Source organism: Vigna angularis, chromosome 2, assembly GCF_016808095.1.
Source record: "Vigna angularis cultivar LongXiaoDou No.4 chromosome 2, ASM1680809v1, whole genome shotgun sequence".
NCBI classification, from domain to species: Eukaryota; Viridiplantae; Streptophyta; class Magnoliopsida; order Fabales; family Fabaceae; genus Vigna; species Vigna angularis.
The window spans coordinates 26881704-26895760 of NC_068971.1; the positions used below are offsets into that span (position 1 = coordinate 26881704).

General features: G+C 31.3%; 1 protein-coding gene and 1 long non-coding RNA gene across 2 annotated transcripts; both read right to left on the reverse strand.

Moving 5' to 3' along the window:
* Window positions 1–2937: 2937 nt before the first annotated feature.
* On the reverse strand, window positions 2938–4107 carry LOC128195204 (uncharacterized). The gene is made up of 2 exons (XR_008246772.1): window positions 3424–4107; window positions 2938–3338 (listed from the first exon to the last, which is right to left on the reverse strand). It is a non-coding gene; the product is annotated as an uncharacterized LOC128195204 (long non-coding RNA).
* Window positions 4108–6962: 2855 nt separating this feature from the next.
* On the reverse strand, window positions 6963–8220 carry LOC108327698 (probable glutathione S-transferase). Its single transcript, XM_017561385.2, has 2 exons — window positions 7835–8220; window positions 6963–7514 (listed from the first exon to the last, which is right to left on the reverse strand). The coding sequence occupies exons 1-2, from the start codon at window positions 8153–8155 to the stop codon at window positions 7158–7160; spliced, it is 678 nt and encodes a 225-aa protein (XP_017416874.1). The 5' UTR covers window positions 8156–8220; the 3' UTR covers window positions 6963–7157.
* Window positions 8221–14057: the final 5837 nt, after the last annotated feature.

Consider the following 14057-nt stretch of genomic DNA (forward strand, 5'->3'; position numbering starts at 1 on the left):
AGTTTTTCTTTATATATTTTGTTGTTTTTTTAATTATTTTTGTTTATCTTAATTTAACGGTTGTGAATAGGTTTTTAGGTTTTTTTTATATTTTGTTTTTTTTTCAAATTTTGTAATTTGTTTGTTATATATATTTTTTTTCGAAATTCGGTTAAGAGTTTAAACAATTTTAAAAATCGTTAAAATCTTAATCGGACTTCAAAATTACTATTAACCGAATTTTGAAAGTCGGTAATAGTTTATTGAATTTCGAAAGTCGGTTAATAATTTACCGAATTTTAAAAGTTGGTTAATAGTTCATCGAATTTCGAAAGTTAATTAATAGTTCAATAAATTTTGAAAGTTGATTAATAGTTTACTGGATTATGAAAGTCGGTTAATAGTTCATCTAATTATGAAAGTCGATTAATAGTTCATCGAAAATCAAAAGACGATTAATAATTCACTGAATTTTGAAAGTCGATTAATAGTTCACCGAATTTTGAAAGTCGGTTAATAGTTCACCAAATTTTGAAAGTCGGTTAATAGTTCATCGAATTTTAAAAATCAATTAATAATTCACCGAATTTTAAAAATCAATTAATAGTTCACCGGATTTTAAAAATTAATTAATATTTCATCGACTTTCAATAATCAGTTAAGAATTTAGTTGTTAGTTTTCGAAAGACATTGATTTCTTAATTAGCTTTCGAAATCCAACCAACTCTTAACAGATTTTAAAAATAAGTTAAAAGTTTTATGATTTTCAGAAGGTTTTGGATTATGAGTGTTGCCTTTGCACCTCACAAACACTGTGCGAACAAGGACCACTATGGACAACAACACCACACCATGAGGGAGCATGACCACCACTAAAAAAACCTAGAACCACCAAAGCAACCATGAAGATAGTGAAGAAGAAGAACGTGAAGATAGTGAAGAAGAAGAACGTGAAGATAGTGAAGAAGAAGAACGTGAAGATAGTGAAGAAGAAGAACGTGAAGATAGTGAAGAAGAAGAGTGAAAGACCATTTAATTATTTCGAGTATGTTTTTCTTTTTCCTATTTTATTTAGTTTAAAGGGCAAATAATCTTTTGGGAGGTGCAGGAAGAAGAGAAGGAGGTGCAGGCTCAAGCTCCCTTTTCTACATTATCATATGGCAATAAGTGTCTATAAGAGTGAATTTATAAACCTCTTCCTAGAGTTGAGAGCGGTCACTCGTTATTCCAATATAGATAATTTTAAATACGATTACATTCGAACATACTATTAATATTTAATTTATATTAGAATAATTAATAAAAAATAATGACTGCATTTAAAATATTGCTTTCCGGCAAAAAATAACAAAAAAATAAAAAACAGAGCATAAACTAAAACTTCGAATTCCCAAAACAACAAAATAAAATCTAGAAAATACTCACCAATCCTCTATTCTTTTTCTTTAAAAACTACTTAAAAAAAGTGCAAAAGAGAGAAAATCACACTCTTTGTCTAAAAAATACTTGTTTACTTTCTTTTATTTTTTTTTGTTGTACTTTGTACGAACTAAACACTATAATTTAAAGGTCATATATTTTGTTTTTTTACTAAGTTACAATATCTCCATAATATAATACAAATCATAATATATCAAACTATTAATACTTTCTCTCATAAAACATCAAAATATTATTAATAAAATCGGTTAAATATTTCCTCAGTTTATCCATATTACTATTAATAAAAAAAAACTACTAAATATCCTTATAAACTCTAAATCAAAGAGAGAAAACAGGAGATTGACGTTTTGAGAGAAGAAGAGAGAGAGATGGGAAACTCTTAGTTTAAAGGAAAATTGGTAGTATTTTAGGGTTTTAGATAAAATCTTATGATTGGCTAAAGTATGGGAAATCTTACCTTTATTTGTTTATGGTTGTATGTTATATGTGTTCTTGATTATCTTGATGGGTAATCCTTGTTTTGATACATGTGTATATGAATATGATTATATGTAGTTATTGTTGGATAAGAGTTTGTGTATGAATGAGCATAAGGTTTATGTAATATTTGTGATGAGTTTCCCTATGATTGTATTATGTATGTTTTGTTGGATTATCCCAACAAAGAGTTTGATGCTAAGAGAGAATAAAATTATGATGTTTGGGGGTTTCCATGCAAATATATGTTGTAAGTGTTGGGTTATTGGACTCCCTTCCTATGTAGAGAATATGCCAAATATGGTTTAAGGAGTTAACATCTAGTCTAAAAAATGGTCGTTGTTTTGTTCTCTCTTATTTGTTTCTTGATTTTGTCGATATTGATTTGTGTTTTCCGTTCATCGATGTTTTGACAGAGGACTTGTGGTTGGCTTTTAAGGAGTTACATGTCCAGTCTTATGTCATTTATCTCATAAAGAAGTACTTCATAAAATTTTCCTTCACTCATCACATCTCTATAGAATATTATCTTCTTTAATTTACGAGTAATGAGGCCCATAAGGCATAAAAAAAATTCTTAATAATGTTAGAATGTGCTTTTGTCTTTACTAACATCCTTATAATGATTTTGTACACTATGTTTGTTTTCTGCCATACATAAAACTTGACTTTGGATCGATCAAGTAACTTAAGGTTCGTCTTTCAATCAATTGTGTGTAATTTACGTTATTAACCTTAATCCTCATAATGACTCTCAATACCTTGAATAATTTATTTCTACTTCTCGATGCCCTCAATATTATTGTACATTATGAAATATAAATTTTATACTTTGAATTATGTAACAAATGCATTTTTTATTTTGTATTTTATAATATACATTTTGAAATACAAATTTTATATTTTAGATTACACATTCTGAAATATAAATTTGTATTTCGAAATGTATAATTTAGAATACAAATTTACATATAAACTCTATATTCTAGAACGTCTTCGAATTACATAAGTCTGGAAACAAAAATTCAAAACTAAAGGTAAATTTGAAAATTTTGAATTTATAAGTGTAGGTTGAAATTATGGAGGTTCATAAAGAAACTACGGAATGGTTAATTTAGATCGGGTTGTTTCATCCTACACCTCCAATCACTTCATCCTGCACCTCCAAACTTCTACAAAATTCCCGTATTATCTGTAATTAAAACGTTTTTAATATTTAAAAAATAAAAAAATTAAGCTTGGTCAAAGATTTTTTTTAATTACAGCAGCAGCAACATTGTGACTGGTGCATTAATATTCACTCGGATATCATTTCTTCATTCCCTCTGCTTTCCCCTTCTTCTTTTTTTCTTTTGTACACAGAGCACTTATTCTTCTAGCTTTCCTCTTCCTCTGTTCTTTTCTTTCCATTGCTTCTTCGGCACACAACACAAAGGACACTGCAAGCACAAACTAAGAACCAACTAACTAGAAGATTTCAGAAATTTTGAAAGGCAAGTGATTAATTGAGTAATACTCTCTTACTCCTCATCCACCAGTTCACCGACACAGTCTTCATAGACACCGGCAGGAAAAGAAAGTCTCTCCATCACTCTGAAATCAACACAGAAAAAAAAAAATATCTAAGCACCAGCACTACACTTGAAGCGGGATAAACCCAATTCAAGAAAGCATTGGGTATGTCAACTAAAAACCACTAAATCTTAACGTTAATTTCATTGTAGACTCTGTAGTTGAAGACAAGTAACTCAATCACTGAACATCAGAATTTACTAAAGACCTTTTGAAAAGTTCTTAATGTTGGAACATCTATAAATCAATACATTTTGCAGCAAACATTAATGGAAAAAAAGAAGAAAAATACAAATATGCAAAAGGACGAATCGGATCTCACCGTTCTTCGACATCCGACCACACCATTCTCGGATTTTCATATCTAATGTCAATCTTCACAACTTTAATTTTTCTAAAATATTTATATTAAATCTCAAAAATTCATAAAACTTATTTTTTAGCAATTATATATTATCTAACTAAATTCTAAATTCACGAAAAAACTATTTATAATCTTAAACATGATTATAAACTAATAAATTAATTATATAAATAATGTAATAAAAATTTTATGTAAAATCTTAAATATAAATCAGATGTGAATATCTGAGAATCAAGACATCGAATATCCACAGCTGATAAGCACATAATCAATTTTTTCTATTCTAAATTACTTTTATTAATTTTAATAAATTCATATAATTATATCAATTAAAAATTATATATTTTCATTATAAACTCATACATAAATTTATAAATAATTATAAACTAATATAATAATTATTAAATATATAAAGAATATAATTTAAACCTACCTTAAACATTTATTAGAATTGAAAAGCCAAAGTACGCTCTATTGGATGTCCATATCCGATTTGGCACACAGGGGTGCAGGGTGACGCGTTCCATGTTTTTGTAATAGGGGAAAAATGAAGATAATCAATGTTAGACACATAGATAATCAATAGACATAAAATTAATAAATAATCACCTAATTAAATAAGGATAATTTAGAAAATTGGAGATGTGATGAAATGCTGGGAGGTGAATGAAAGACCTCACCTTATATACAGAGCACAGGACCTTCTTGGAATGGTCAGGTTGCGCAGCAGCAACAGCCTCCTTCACCAGTTTACGGTGCACTTAATGCTTCTCTATTTTAATTCTTGTTTGGCTCAAATCCTTTCACTGATCTCCCATTTCCGTTGACGTTTTCAACCATTTTTCTTTAACCTTTTACCGAGGGGCAAATGTAGAATGGGGTGATGGAGGAAGAAGCATGTGGAGGTGTAGGGAGAAACCCTCCCCTTTAGATCGTAAATGGTTCTAAGTGGGGCTGATAATAATTGCCCAGAAGCTATTGCTTCTCGCACCCCATTAAATATATGAATTGTCCAAATTGCTCTTTTGATTTTTAATTTTACCCAGTATTTTTCTCTCTCCACCCCTTTTTCTTAAATTCCAATGTTATATTCTACCTAAATATGTTTCTCAACCCTCAGTCCTCCACCATTTCTTATACAGGTTTTGATTCTGCATATTGTTTTCTCTCTCGCCTTCTCTTTCTCCTTCAGTTTCTTCCTTCTCCTCCGTCCCTCACCATTGCGGTTATCCACCTCTGCCTCCGTTTCTTCATTTTTCTTTCATATCTTCTTTCTCTTCCATCTATCCTTACATTTCTGCATTGAAACCACCAGAGATAACCGTTGCTCCTAAGCGTCACTAAGGTAAGAATTTTTTGTTTAACTTCCCAAATATCTATCCCAGATTGGTTTTTCTTATATACATCCAAATAACCATCACACTTCTTCAAATATACAACAATTTTAATTATTCAATAGTTAGTTCTTTTATGAAATTTGATGTAAAATATCAGTATAATATATAATTATAATTTGACAAGTTTTCAAGAATTAATAAAATTTACATTATAAAAGAAAGTTATTAATAATATAATAACTATTGCAAGATACACCACATGTATATTTTCTAACATACTTTTTCAGTAACACAAGATAACAAGTTATTAAATTATATTTTTTTAATATATCTAACAACAAATGTTCCTAATTTAATAGTTCACGTGGGCATTTTTTTCTTCATTTTGACAATATTCGTATAAGTACGTTTTCAAAATGAATTGCTTTGATTTATTAAAAATATATGAATTCATTGTGAATTAGAAGTTATGCAGGTGAACAGGGAGGCTAGTTTTGAAACCAAGAGACCATTCCTTAACTTTAAAAAAACTTGATCAGGAGCACAAGTTGAAGTGACATGGTTCACTTCTTCGTGGCAACATAACCACAAGATTTTCTAGTCATAAATAAATTGTTGAGTAGAGAATGGCATCCATAATATGTATATAACTTGAGCTATAACGGTAGAACTCTGGAATTAACTACTTCATATTTGAAGAGCTTCTACAAGGAAATACTCACTTTCTGGTGCATACTAATAATTAATTTAACAAAAAGACAAATAATGCATGATAACACTAGTACAAAAATCGTGTGTAATGTCGCATATTTTGGGCTTTTAACGGCGAATTCGCAAACGACGTTATATCAGGAGACGTCAAATTGACGTCGAATTTAAAACATTCGACGTTAAATTAACGTCGAATTTTCTCAATATACGACGTTAACGTTAACTTCGAATTTTGTCAATATTCGATGTTAATCAATTTTTTTTGTTTTCTTTAATTGATTTTGATCCTTTTTTAGTACTCTACGAAAACTGAAAAGCATAAAAATAAAAAATTTCAGTTTTTGGTATTTTATAAAGCATGAACTATGAACGTGTAGTGTAGTATCAACAACAAATAATAATAACCAACAACAAACAAGTTCAATAAAGCAACAACAAACAAGTTCAACCAAACAACAACAACAAACAAGTTCAACAAAAAAAACAACAAACAAGTTCAACACATAAGTTCTTCAAAACGAAAACTAACCTTGGGTTCATCGGAATAAAGTTTGGTCACTAGTGAGAGAGAAAGCAGAATGCGCCTATGAAGGACAAAAACACAAAAATAATCGGTTAAAACAAACAAAAATCATACATAAAGTAGTTAATTAACATGCATTTGTATTAAATGAAAGAAAGATTACATGTGATACTCGTCAAACTTCGTTCGAGAAAAGTTTGAGAAGAGAAAAGGTATCGCACGCTAAGATAAAGTGAATGAATTTTCAATCTTCCGCTCAAATTTTTATTGAATTCAGTAACCTTTTAATGTCGAATTTGAAAGGCATTCGACGTTTTATATCCTTTTACGTCGAATTACAATTCTAAACTACGTTTAATAATTGCATTTATTTACAAAAATGTCATCGCTCATTTTTTAACTTTTAACTTTAGCTATTTAATGGTTGTGGAGGTTGAACGTGTGCAGTTATACACTACTTTTGTAATGTTTTTGTACTAATGATTTAATCTTGTTGGTCCTTATTTCGATTGACATGAGACATTGAATCCGTGTTTTTAAACCGTTCCAATATTCATTTCACAATACCTTCGACGAGTGCATAATTTATTGATTGAAATAGTAAAATATCAACACGACAATCCAAGGTTATTTGTTTGACATGCGCAAATCCTAGATTTCAACTTCAACCATAATTTTGAAACCAAATCCTAACTAAGTAGTACTCCACACAATTTTCCTTAGAAATTCTAAATCTCTCACAACATCAAATCTATTTTGAAGCAAAAAGGCCTTCATAGCGTCCTTTAAAAAAGCCAAAAACTGGGACTCTAGGGGGAAGACTTTCTTTCACAATTGGATGGTTCACAAATTCTTGGCCCCACCTGTAGAGATTAGGAAATTTCTCACTTGTCAATAACTCCAACCCTGCTATTTCTTGAATCAAAGGGATCCAAAATGCTACATAGACAGCAGCAATATCTACCAACCCAAGCTCCTCTCCTCCGAAGAACTTCTTCTCCTTTATCTCGTTCTCAAGAAACTGCAGACTCTCATATGCTTCTGCAACATTCTTCTCACGCTCTTTCTCATCAACCGTGAAAACAGATTTCCACGAAGCACCCACAATCTGATTTCATAAATCACACTGTTTATTAGCCACTGTTGTATAAATCACAATAATTTAAGGCAGTTTAAATTAACTTTATCAACTTAGAGTAACTCAATTTCACAATCCCACAAAATCAACTACCATATTCAGGATTGCTTCTCACTTGTATATTCTGTTCCTATTACCGATAGATACAAGATCTTCAACATCAACCATCATATGACTTTAGATAAAGTTGTCTAACTTATTCCAAGATTTAACATTTACAACATGTCATGAAAGGTGGTGTTTTTGGGATAAACGAAGAAAAAGGAAGAAAAGTGGAAAACAATGGTTACCTTGTCATCGATGAATTTGGACCAGAAACGAGCCAAGGCTCTCTGGTAAGGATCGGAAGGCAAGATGGGATTGTTGTTCCATGTCTCATCGATGTACTCAACAATCACAAGAGACTCTGCAAGGGGTTTCTCACCGTGAACAAGAACTGGAACCTTCTTGTGAACTGGGTTGTATTTCAGAAGCTGTTCACTCTTGTTGCCCAAATTTTCTTCCACGTATTTGTATTCAACGTCCTTCAACTTCAGGGCTATCTTCACCCTGCAAACAAATGGGCTTCCACTAGCTCCCAGAAGGGTCACTTCTTCCTGACTTGAACCCATCGAAGCACTTCAATTCAAAAGACTTTTGATAATCACTTTCAAACACTTAGCTTGGTGGCATATTCCTAAGGCTTCTACGGGCTTTTATAGAGTCAGGAAAGTAGTTCAATACAATATAATATTCAAGTTGAGCTGGCAAGAAAGTGGGAAAGAGTTGCTAACCAATTAAGTAATAGAAAAATAATACTTGATTAATATTATCTATCTTTTTATAGAATAGTTTATTTATTTCGTACATTAGCTTTATAAAATATTTGGCTTGGGCTCAATTCAAAATGATTCTAATTTTTTAAAAATCTTCAATGTAGTTCTAAAGATCTAAAGATCGTAATTTGTGTTCAATTTAATTTTTTCTGCAAACGTCGTTTAAATCGTTAATGGTCAAATATTCAGTTGTGCAATTAGTGAATGACATGTTATTTAACCGTTGACGTAGACAGTTTAAGGCGTAGTGAGGTGGATGTGGCCAATAAGGCATTGCTACGTGTCATTCCCTTCCCACCCAAAATTAGGGTTTTAGATTGGGGAAAGGGATCTCATGCGCCTCTTCTCTCTTCTTTCTTATGGCGCAAATTAGGGATGTATTTGTAGGTATGGGAAGAAGCTTGGTGGTGTTGTGGCTAGCAAGGTGGTGGAGGGGTTGATGACGGTGATCCTTGTGGCTGCACATGGTGTCGCGACATGGTTGAGATTGAACGGAGAAGATGCGCGATGTTGATGCTTCTCGCGTGATCGCAGTTATGTTTGCAGGTTTTGAACTGGTTTCGCGAAGGAGATTGCAAATATGCAATTTTAAGGTTCGCATGGTGGTAGCGACACTAAGGTCTTGTGGTGTTGATGGCGGCAGCGACCTGAGGCAGTGGTGGCAAGGTAGGCGCTGTTTGTGCTGCGAAGAAGAAGTGACTTGTCGTTGTTGCTGTTGGGTTGCGTTTTTGGTTCCTCTCATGCAGGTGCGTGTTGATGGTGGTGAGGTAGTGTCGCGGCGACGCTCGCAATGAAGGGAGAGTGGTGGCGCATTTAGGCTTCACGGCGGCAGGTCGGGTTTGATGGTGGTGAGGTGTTGTCCACGTCAATAGTTAAATGATATGTCATTCACTGATTGCACAACTGGACATTTGATCGTTAACAATTTAAACTGTGTTCGCAAAAAGAACTAAATTGAACACAAATTACGATCTTTAGGACTATATTGAACATTTTAAAAAAAATTAAAATCATTTCGAACAAAAATGATAAAAATTGGAATCAACAGTGGTATTAAGCCATAGTATTTTAATATAATTTGTTTTCTAGATATATTTTTGTTGAATAATTTGTTTGTTTTCTTTACCTTCTCTTTCATGTCAATATTGTTTAAAAAATTGTATATATTTATATGAATTTAACGAAATTTAAAGAAAAAAGAGTAGTTTTTCGCTAAACCAAGAATATAATTGATCTTAAACTAATGTGTAGAGAAGTAAATAAATAAATAGATAGGGTCAACGAGAATAATTGAGAAACCAAGGTGTAGAATTTATGTAAGCGATTGCATCATCATCAACATCTAAGTAACAATAAATACAAATCGAAATTCCTAGCAACTGGTTCACGTGCCCTCCACGTTACATGTTAATTCTATCCCGTTTTATCGTTTTCAACGTTCCAAATTGGTAAAATTTAAAATTTAAAACTTTTAAATTTAATTAACAAATTTGTAGTTTTAGTTAAATTTTAATTTTAATTAACATATAACTAGATGAAAAATTTTAATTAAACAGTATATATACGACAACGTAAAATCCATTGAGCTCTTTAAAATTGAAAAGTGGGAATTATTAAATTTTCAGTAAATGAAAATAATAAATTATGAAGACACGTAGTTGAAACTACTGACACAGGTACTTTAACACGTATATTGTTATGGTTTGATTCGTCATGGAGTTCGTCACAAGCGTGTGGTGGAAGTTGTCTAGTTCAGTTCGAATTGTGTCTTCTCTTTTTATGCGTACCTTCGTTCAACGTTCCTGCTTAATTAATTTCTAGCTTTCTTTATTTTATTTTCATTTTTTTTTGTGAAATTTGTAAGAAAAGAAATTTAAATTAAAAACTGAAAAACTCATGATGGTTGTAATTAATGAAACGATTTTAATATTAAATCGTATTTATAGTAAACAATAATAAAATAAGAAATTATAAAAAGTTGGGTTGAAAAGCATGTATAATATTCTTCATGGAGAGAACCTTCTCGCTAGTTGGATCAAAGGAAATAATACACACTACGTAACCATTCCATTAATAATTTATACGAGAAGACAACATCTTAAAAGAAAGTTCTATAATGCTCCATCTCAAATAATAACACCTATATATTTACTAGGTTTTATTATCATTAGTTCGGATTCCTAACTTATTTTTAGCTTCTTCTTTTTTTCTATAGATAAAGAGATATATCTTGGCAGAAACACAGTATATATGAAGAACAATAATCAGAAATCTTTTTTATTTATTACCGTGTCCAACTTCTTATTTTTTTTAGTTATGCTTATGATTTCTTCCTTTTTATAAATTCAGTTTTTTTTTTTGTGTTTGTATTTTTTCGTTTTAATATGTTGTTAGTTTTGTTATTATGCTTTTCCTTATTTATTCTTCTTTTTCCTTTGGTGTGTTTACACGTTATTTAGTTGTTGCTAGTCCTTTCAATCCTCTAGGCAAGACTTATTGGTTTTATTTTGTTTTAGCTCCTTTTATTGCATTTATCTACTATTGTTATATATTGTACATAATTGTTTACAATGGTTAAGAATTTTGAGAGTATAATAAGATTGATGACAAAAGGGAGACACTTAAACTTAGGGTTAGAATCAATAATTTGTGGTATGTGAAGAATAAGGATCGAAGTAAGCATCAAGAAACGATTGCTACGGATAATAAGGTTTCTAAACCTTCTTACCGCATGGAAAAATGGGCCAAGCTTCTGAGTTGTCGAGTTGCTCGAACTATCGAGCTATTCAAGTTGTTGAGTTACCAAGTTGTTAGAGTCTTCGAGTTGTCAAACTACTCGAGCTATCAAGCTACCGTGCTGCTTGAGTTGTCAAGTTGCTCGAACTGTCGAGCTATCGAGCTGCCATGTTACCGAGTTAGCCCTTCAGACCTAGTCCTTTTTACTAACTTTACTTTAATTATGTGTACTTCATTTAAATTTTCACATGATTGTATGTGTTGTAAGGTGACCTTATACCGACTATTGAGCTACTTAAGCTGTTGAGCTACCAAGTTGGTCGAGTGGTCAAGTTGTCGAGCTTCTGAACTATTCGAGCTTCTGAACTGTTCGAGCTATCAAACTGCCGATCTACTTGAGCTGTTGAGCTGCTCGAGTTGTCGAGCTACTGAGCTGTCGTGTTACCGGGTTAGCCCTTCAGACCTAGCCCTTTTCGCCAACTCTACTTTAATTATGAGTACTTTATTTAAATTTTCACATGATTGTATGTGTTGTAAGATAATCTTATATCGGTTATGGTTACGAAAGAAAATCCAATTGTATGGGAGGGTAGGTTGGTAGAGAATGAGACATATGTCATACATAAATTTAAAATTCTAAAGAACCAAACAAAATATTGGGTATGTGACCATGTTTGTAAGCTATTGTTTATTGGTGCTACTATTGTTAAAATATTCCTTTGAAAGCATTCAATTTTAAAACCATCAAGGAAATTAGGGAATGTGACTTTTATATTGCTATCATATTGGTATATGAAGTTTGTTTTTTTTTTGTTATTCTTCAAATGTCTTACGTTGATGTTAATTGTTTAGCTTATCCATTTAGATGTAATCGAAATTATGCACAATGTGAAAAACAATCCAAACTCTACAAATGTTGTTTTTGATATGTTTGATCTAAGGTGAGTGAGACCATTTGTTTGAATTATATTGTTAAATGTGTGTTTAATTACGTTAATATAGTTGAATTTATAATATGTAGTGGTTCTGAAATTGGTTGCACTTTATAGGATTCCTATGCAACAAAGTTTATGGATCATGAACATAAAAATATGAGGACTTTTTTATATTCTTGTCATAAGCCAAAAGCAAGCCTGCTTATGGAAAGAAATCAATTATGTATTTCTATATTTCTTTGCATGTGAACTAACTAAGTTATTAACTTTATCAAGGCCATGGCTTGTGTCCATATCCAACTCTTGGCATGGCACCAAGTTGTTGATGGATCAAGATTTACCATAAATAAAAGAAATGAATAAGTTACTGAAGCAATATGTATTATGGACATTTTTGTTATTAAGTTATTCCTATTGCTTTACTTTTCTCAATTTTTAAATTGCAGAATGCCTGCAACAAAGTTTAGCTTGAGTTAGGATCTAAGTCAACAAACATTATCATCATAGTATAGTGAAAAAAAGGTTTATGTGCATATATTAGTTTGTGTAAGAACACCAATCTGGTAATTCGAATGTTACCAGAAGTCTTTTGATTTTAATATGTATAAATTATTGTTCCCCTTTGGAATTTTAATTTGTTTTTCATATGTGTTGTGATTTAATTATGTTGTTCAAATTATTTTGTGATTTTAATTTTCTTCAATAATTAAAAGATTTGACAGAACAAACAATGAATATTGTAATGTTATAATGCATATTTGAAATTTACATTCCTTAATCCAGTTATTAATTAAAAATACTTCATAATCTAATTGTTCATTAATACAAATTACTAGATAGTAACATGACCAGTCCTTTATTAGAATTCTTTCTAAGACATTCACTTGCTCTGCCAAACAATGTGGACACTCCATCAAGCTTTTCACATGCTTCATCGAGCTCTTCAGATGTTTGATGAGTTCCTAAACCGAATTTCAAAATCTGGTGTGTTTTCTAAAGTTAGTTCGATAGAGCATGAGAAGAGCTCGGTGGACTATTAGTAAAGCTTGTGCAGCATGAGGAAAACTAGAGAATGACGAGAGTTTGGTGAAGTTATCTACATGTTATACCGAGCTACCAAGGCTCCCTTCTTAGCTTTTTGAGACAATCATTGACTCTGCCGAACAATCTTGGCACTCCACTTCTCCATCAAATTGATCCAACTACGTAGATGTCTCATTGACTTCACTGGTCTAGCCTCATGCTCCACCAAGCTAACCACACAAATGACCGAGCTCTCTCTATTTTCCATCGAACTTTCCACATGCTTCATAGCTCTAACAAGTGAACCAATATAAAAATTGTTTGTATAATAAAAATTCTTTAGTAAACGATTTATTCATGATGGAATTGATCTTCATACACACACAAGCCAACAACGAGTCATTAGCAAGCTTTTATATCGTCAAAAGATTACTGCATATATATATATATATATATATATATATATATATATATATATATATATATATATATATTAGGATATATTGAGTTAGTTATGTAAACGATCTCAGTATATTAGCATTTATAAAAAAGGCATAACTAACTCACAAGTGTTACGAACATCATGTTTAGTCTTCTAGTTGAAAAGGAAAAAGAAAAAGAAAGTTATGAAAAATTTATTCAACCCTCCTTTTAGTGTTTTCCTGCAACTTCATATACACATATAAAGAAAATATGATCATTGATTTTAATACAGCACTAGACCTATTAACATGTATGTAGTCCATTTAAGCACAAACAGACCACGTGGAGTCTAAAAATCACAAGAAAACGAAAAAACACATATTTGACTTGTAAACACATAAAAGAACGTGGACTTTCCATAATCACAAATTTAAAGGATGGAATGGAAGAACATCTTGTAGGATTTCCAACAATAGTTTTTTTGTAATGAGATTTGAGTGAGATATTGAGAAAAGGAGATAAAGACGTGATTTTTGAGAAAAGATAATTTAAATTTTAAACTATTAGTTTTCTAAGATAAT

Bases quoted from the DNA above. Each gene is read 5' to 3' on its own strand.
- LOC108327698 (XM_017561385.2), bottom strand. From the start codon at position 8,155: ATGGGTTCAAGTCAGGAAGAAGTGACCCTTCTGGGAGCTAGTGGAAGC. The intron at 7,515-7,834 runs GTAACCATTGTT...TTATGAAATCAG, and splicing joins CCAAATTCATCGATGACAAG to ATTGTGGGTGCTTCGTGGAA.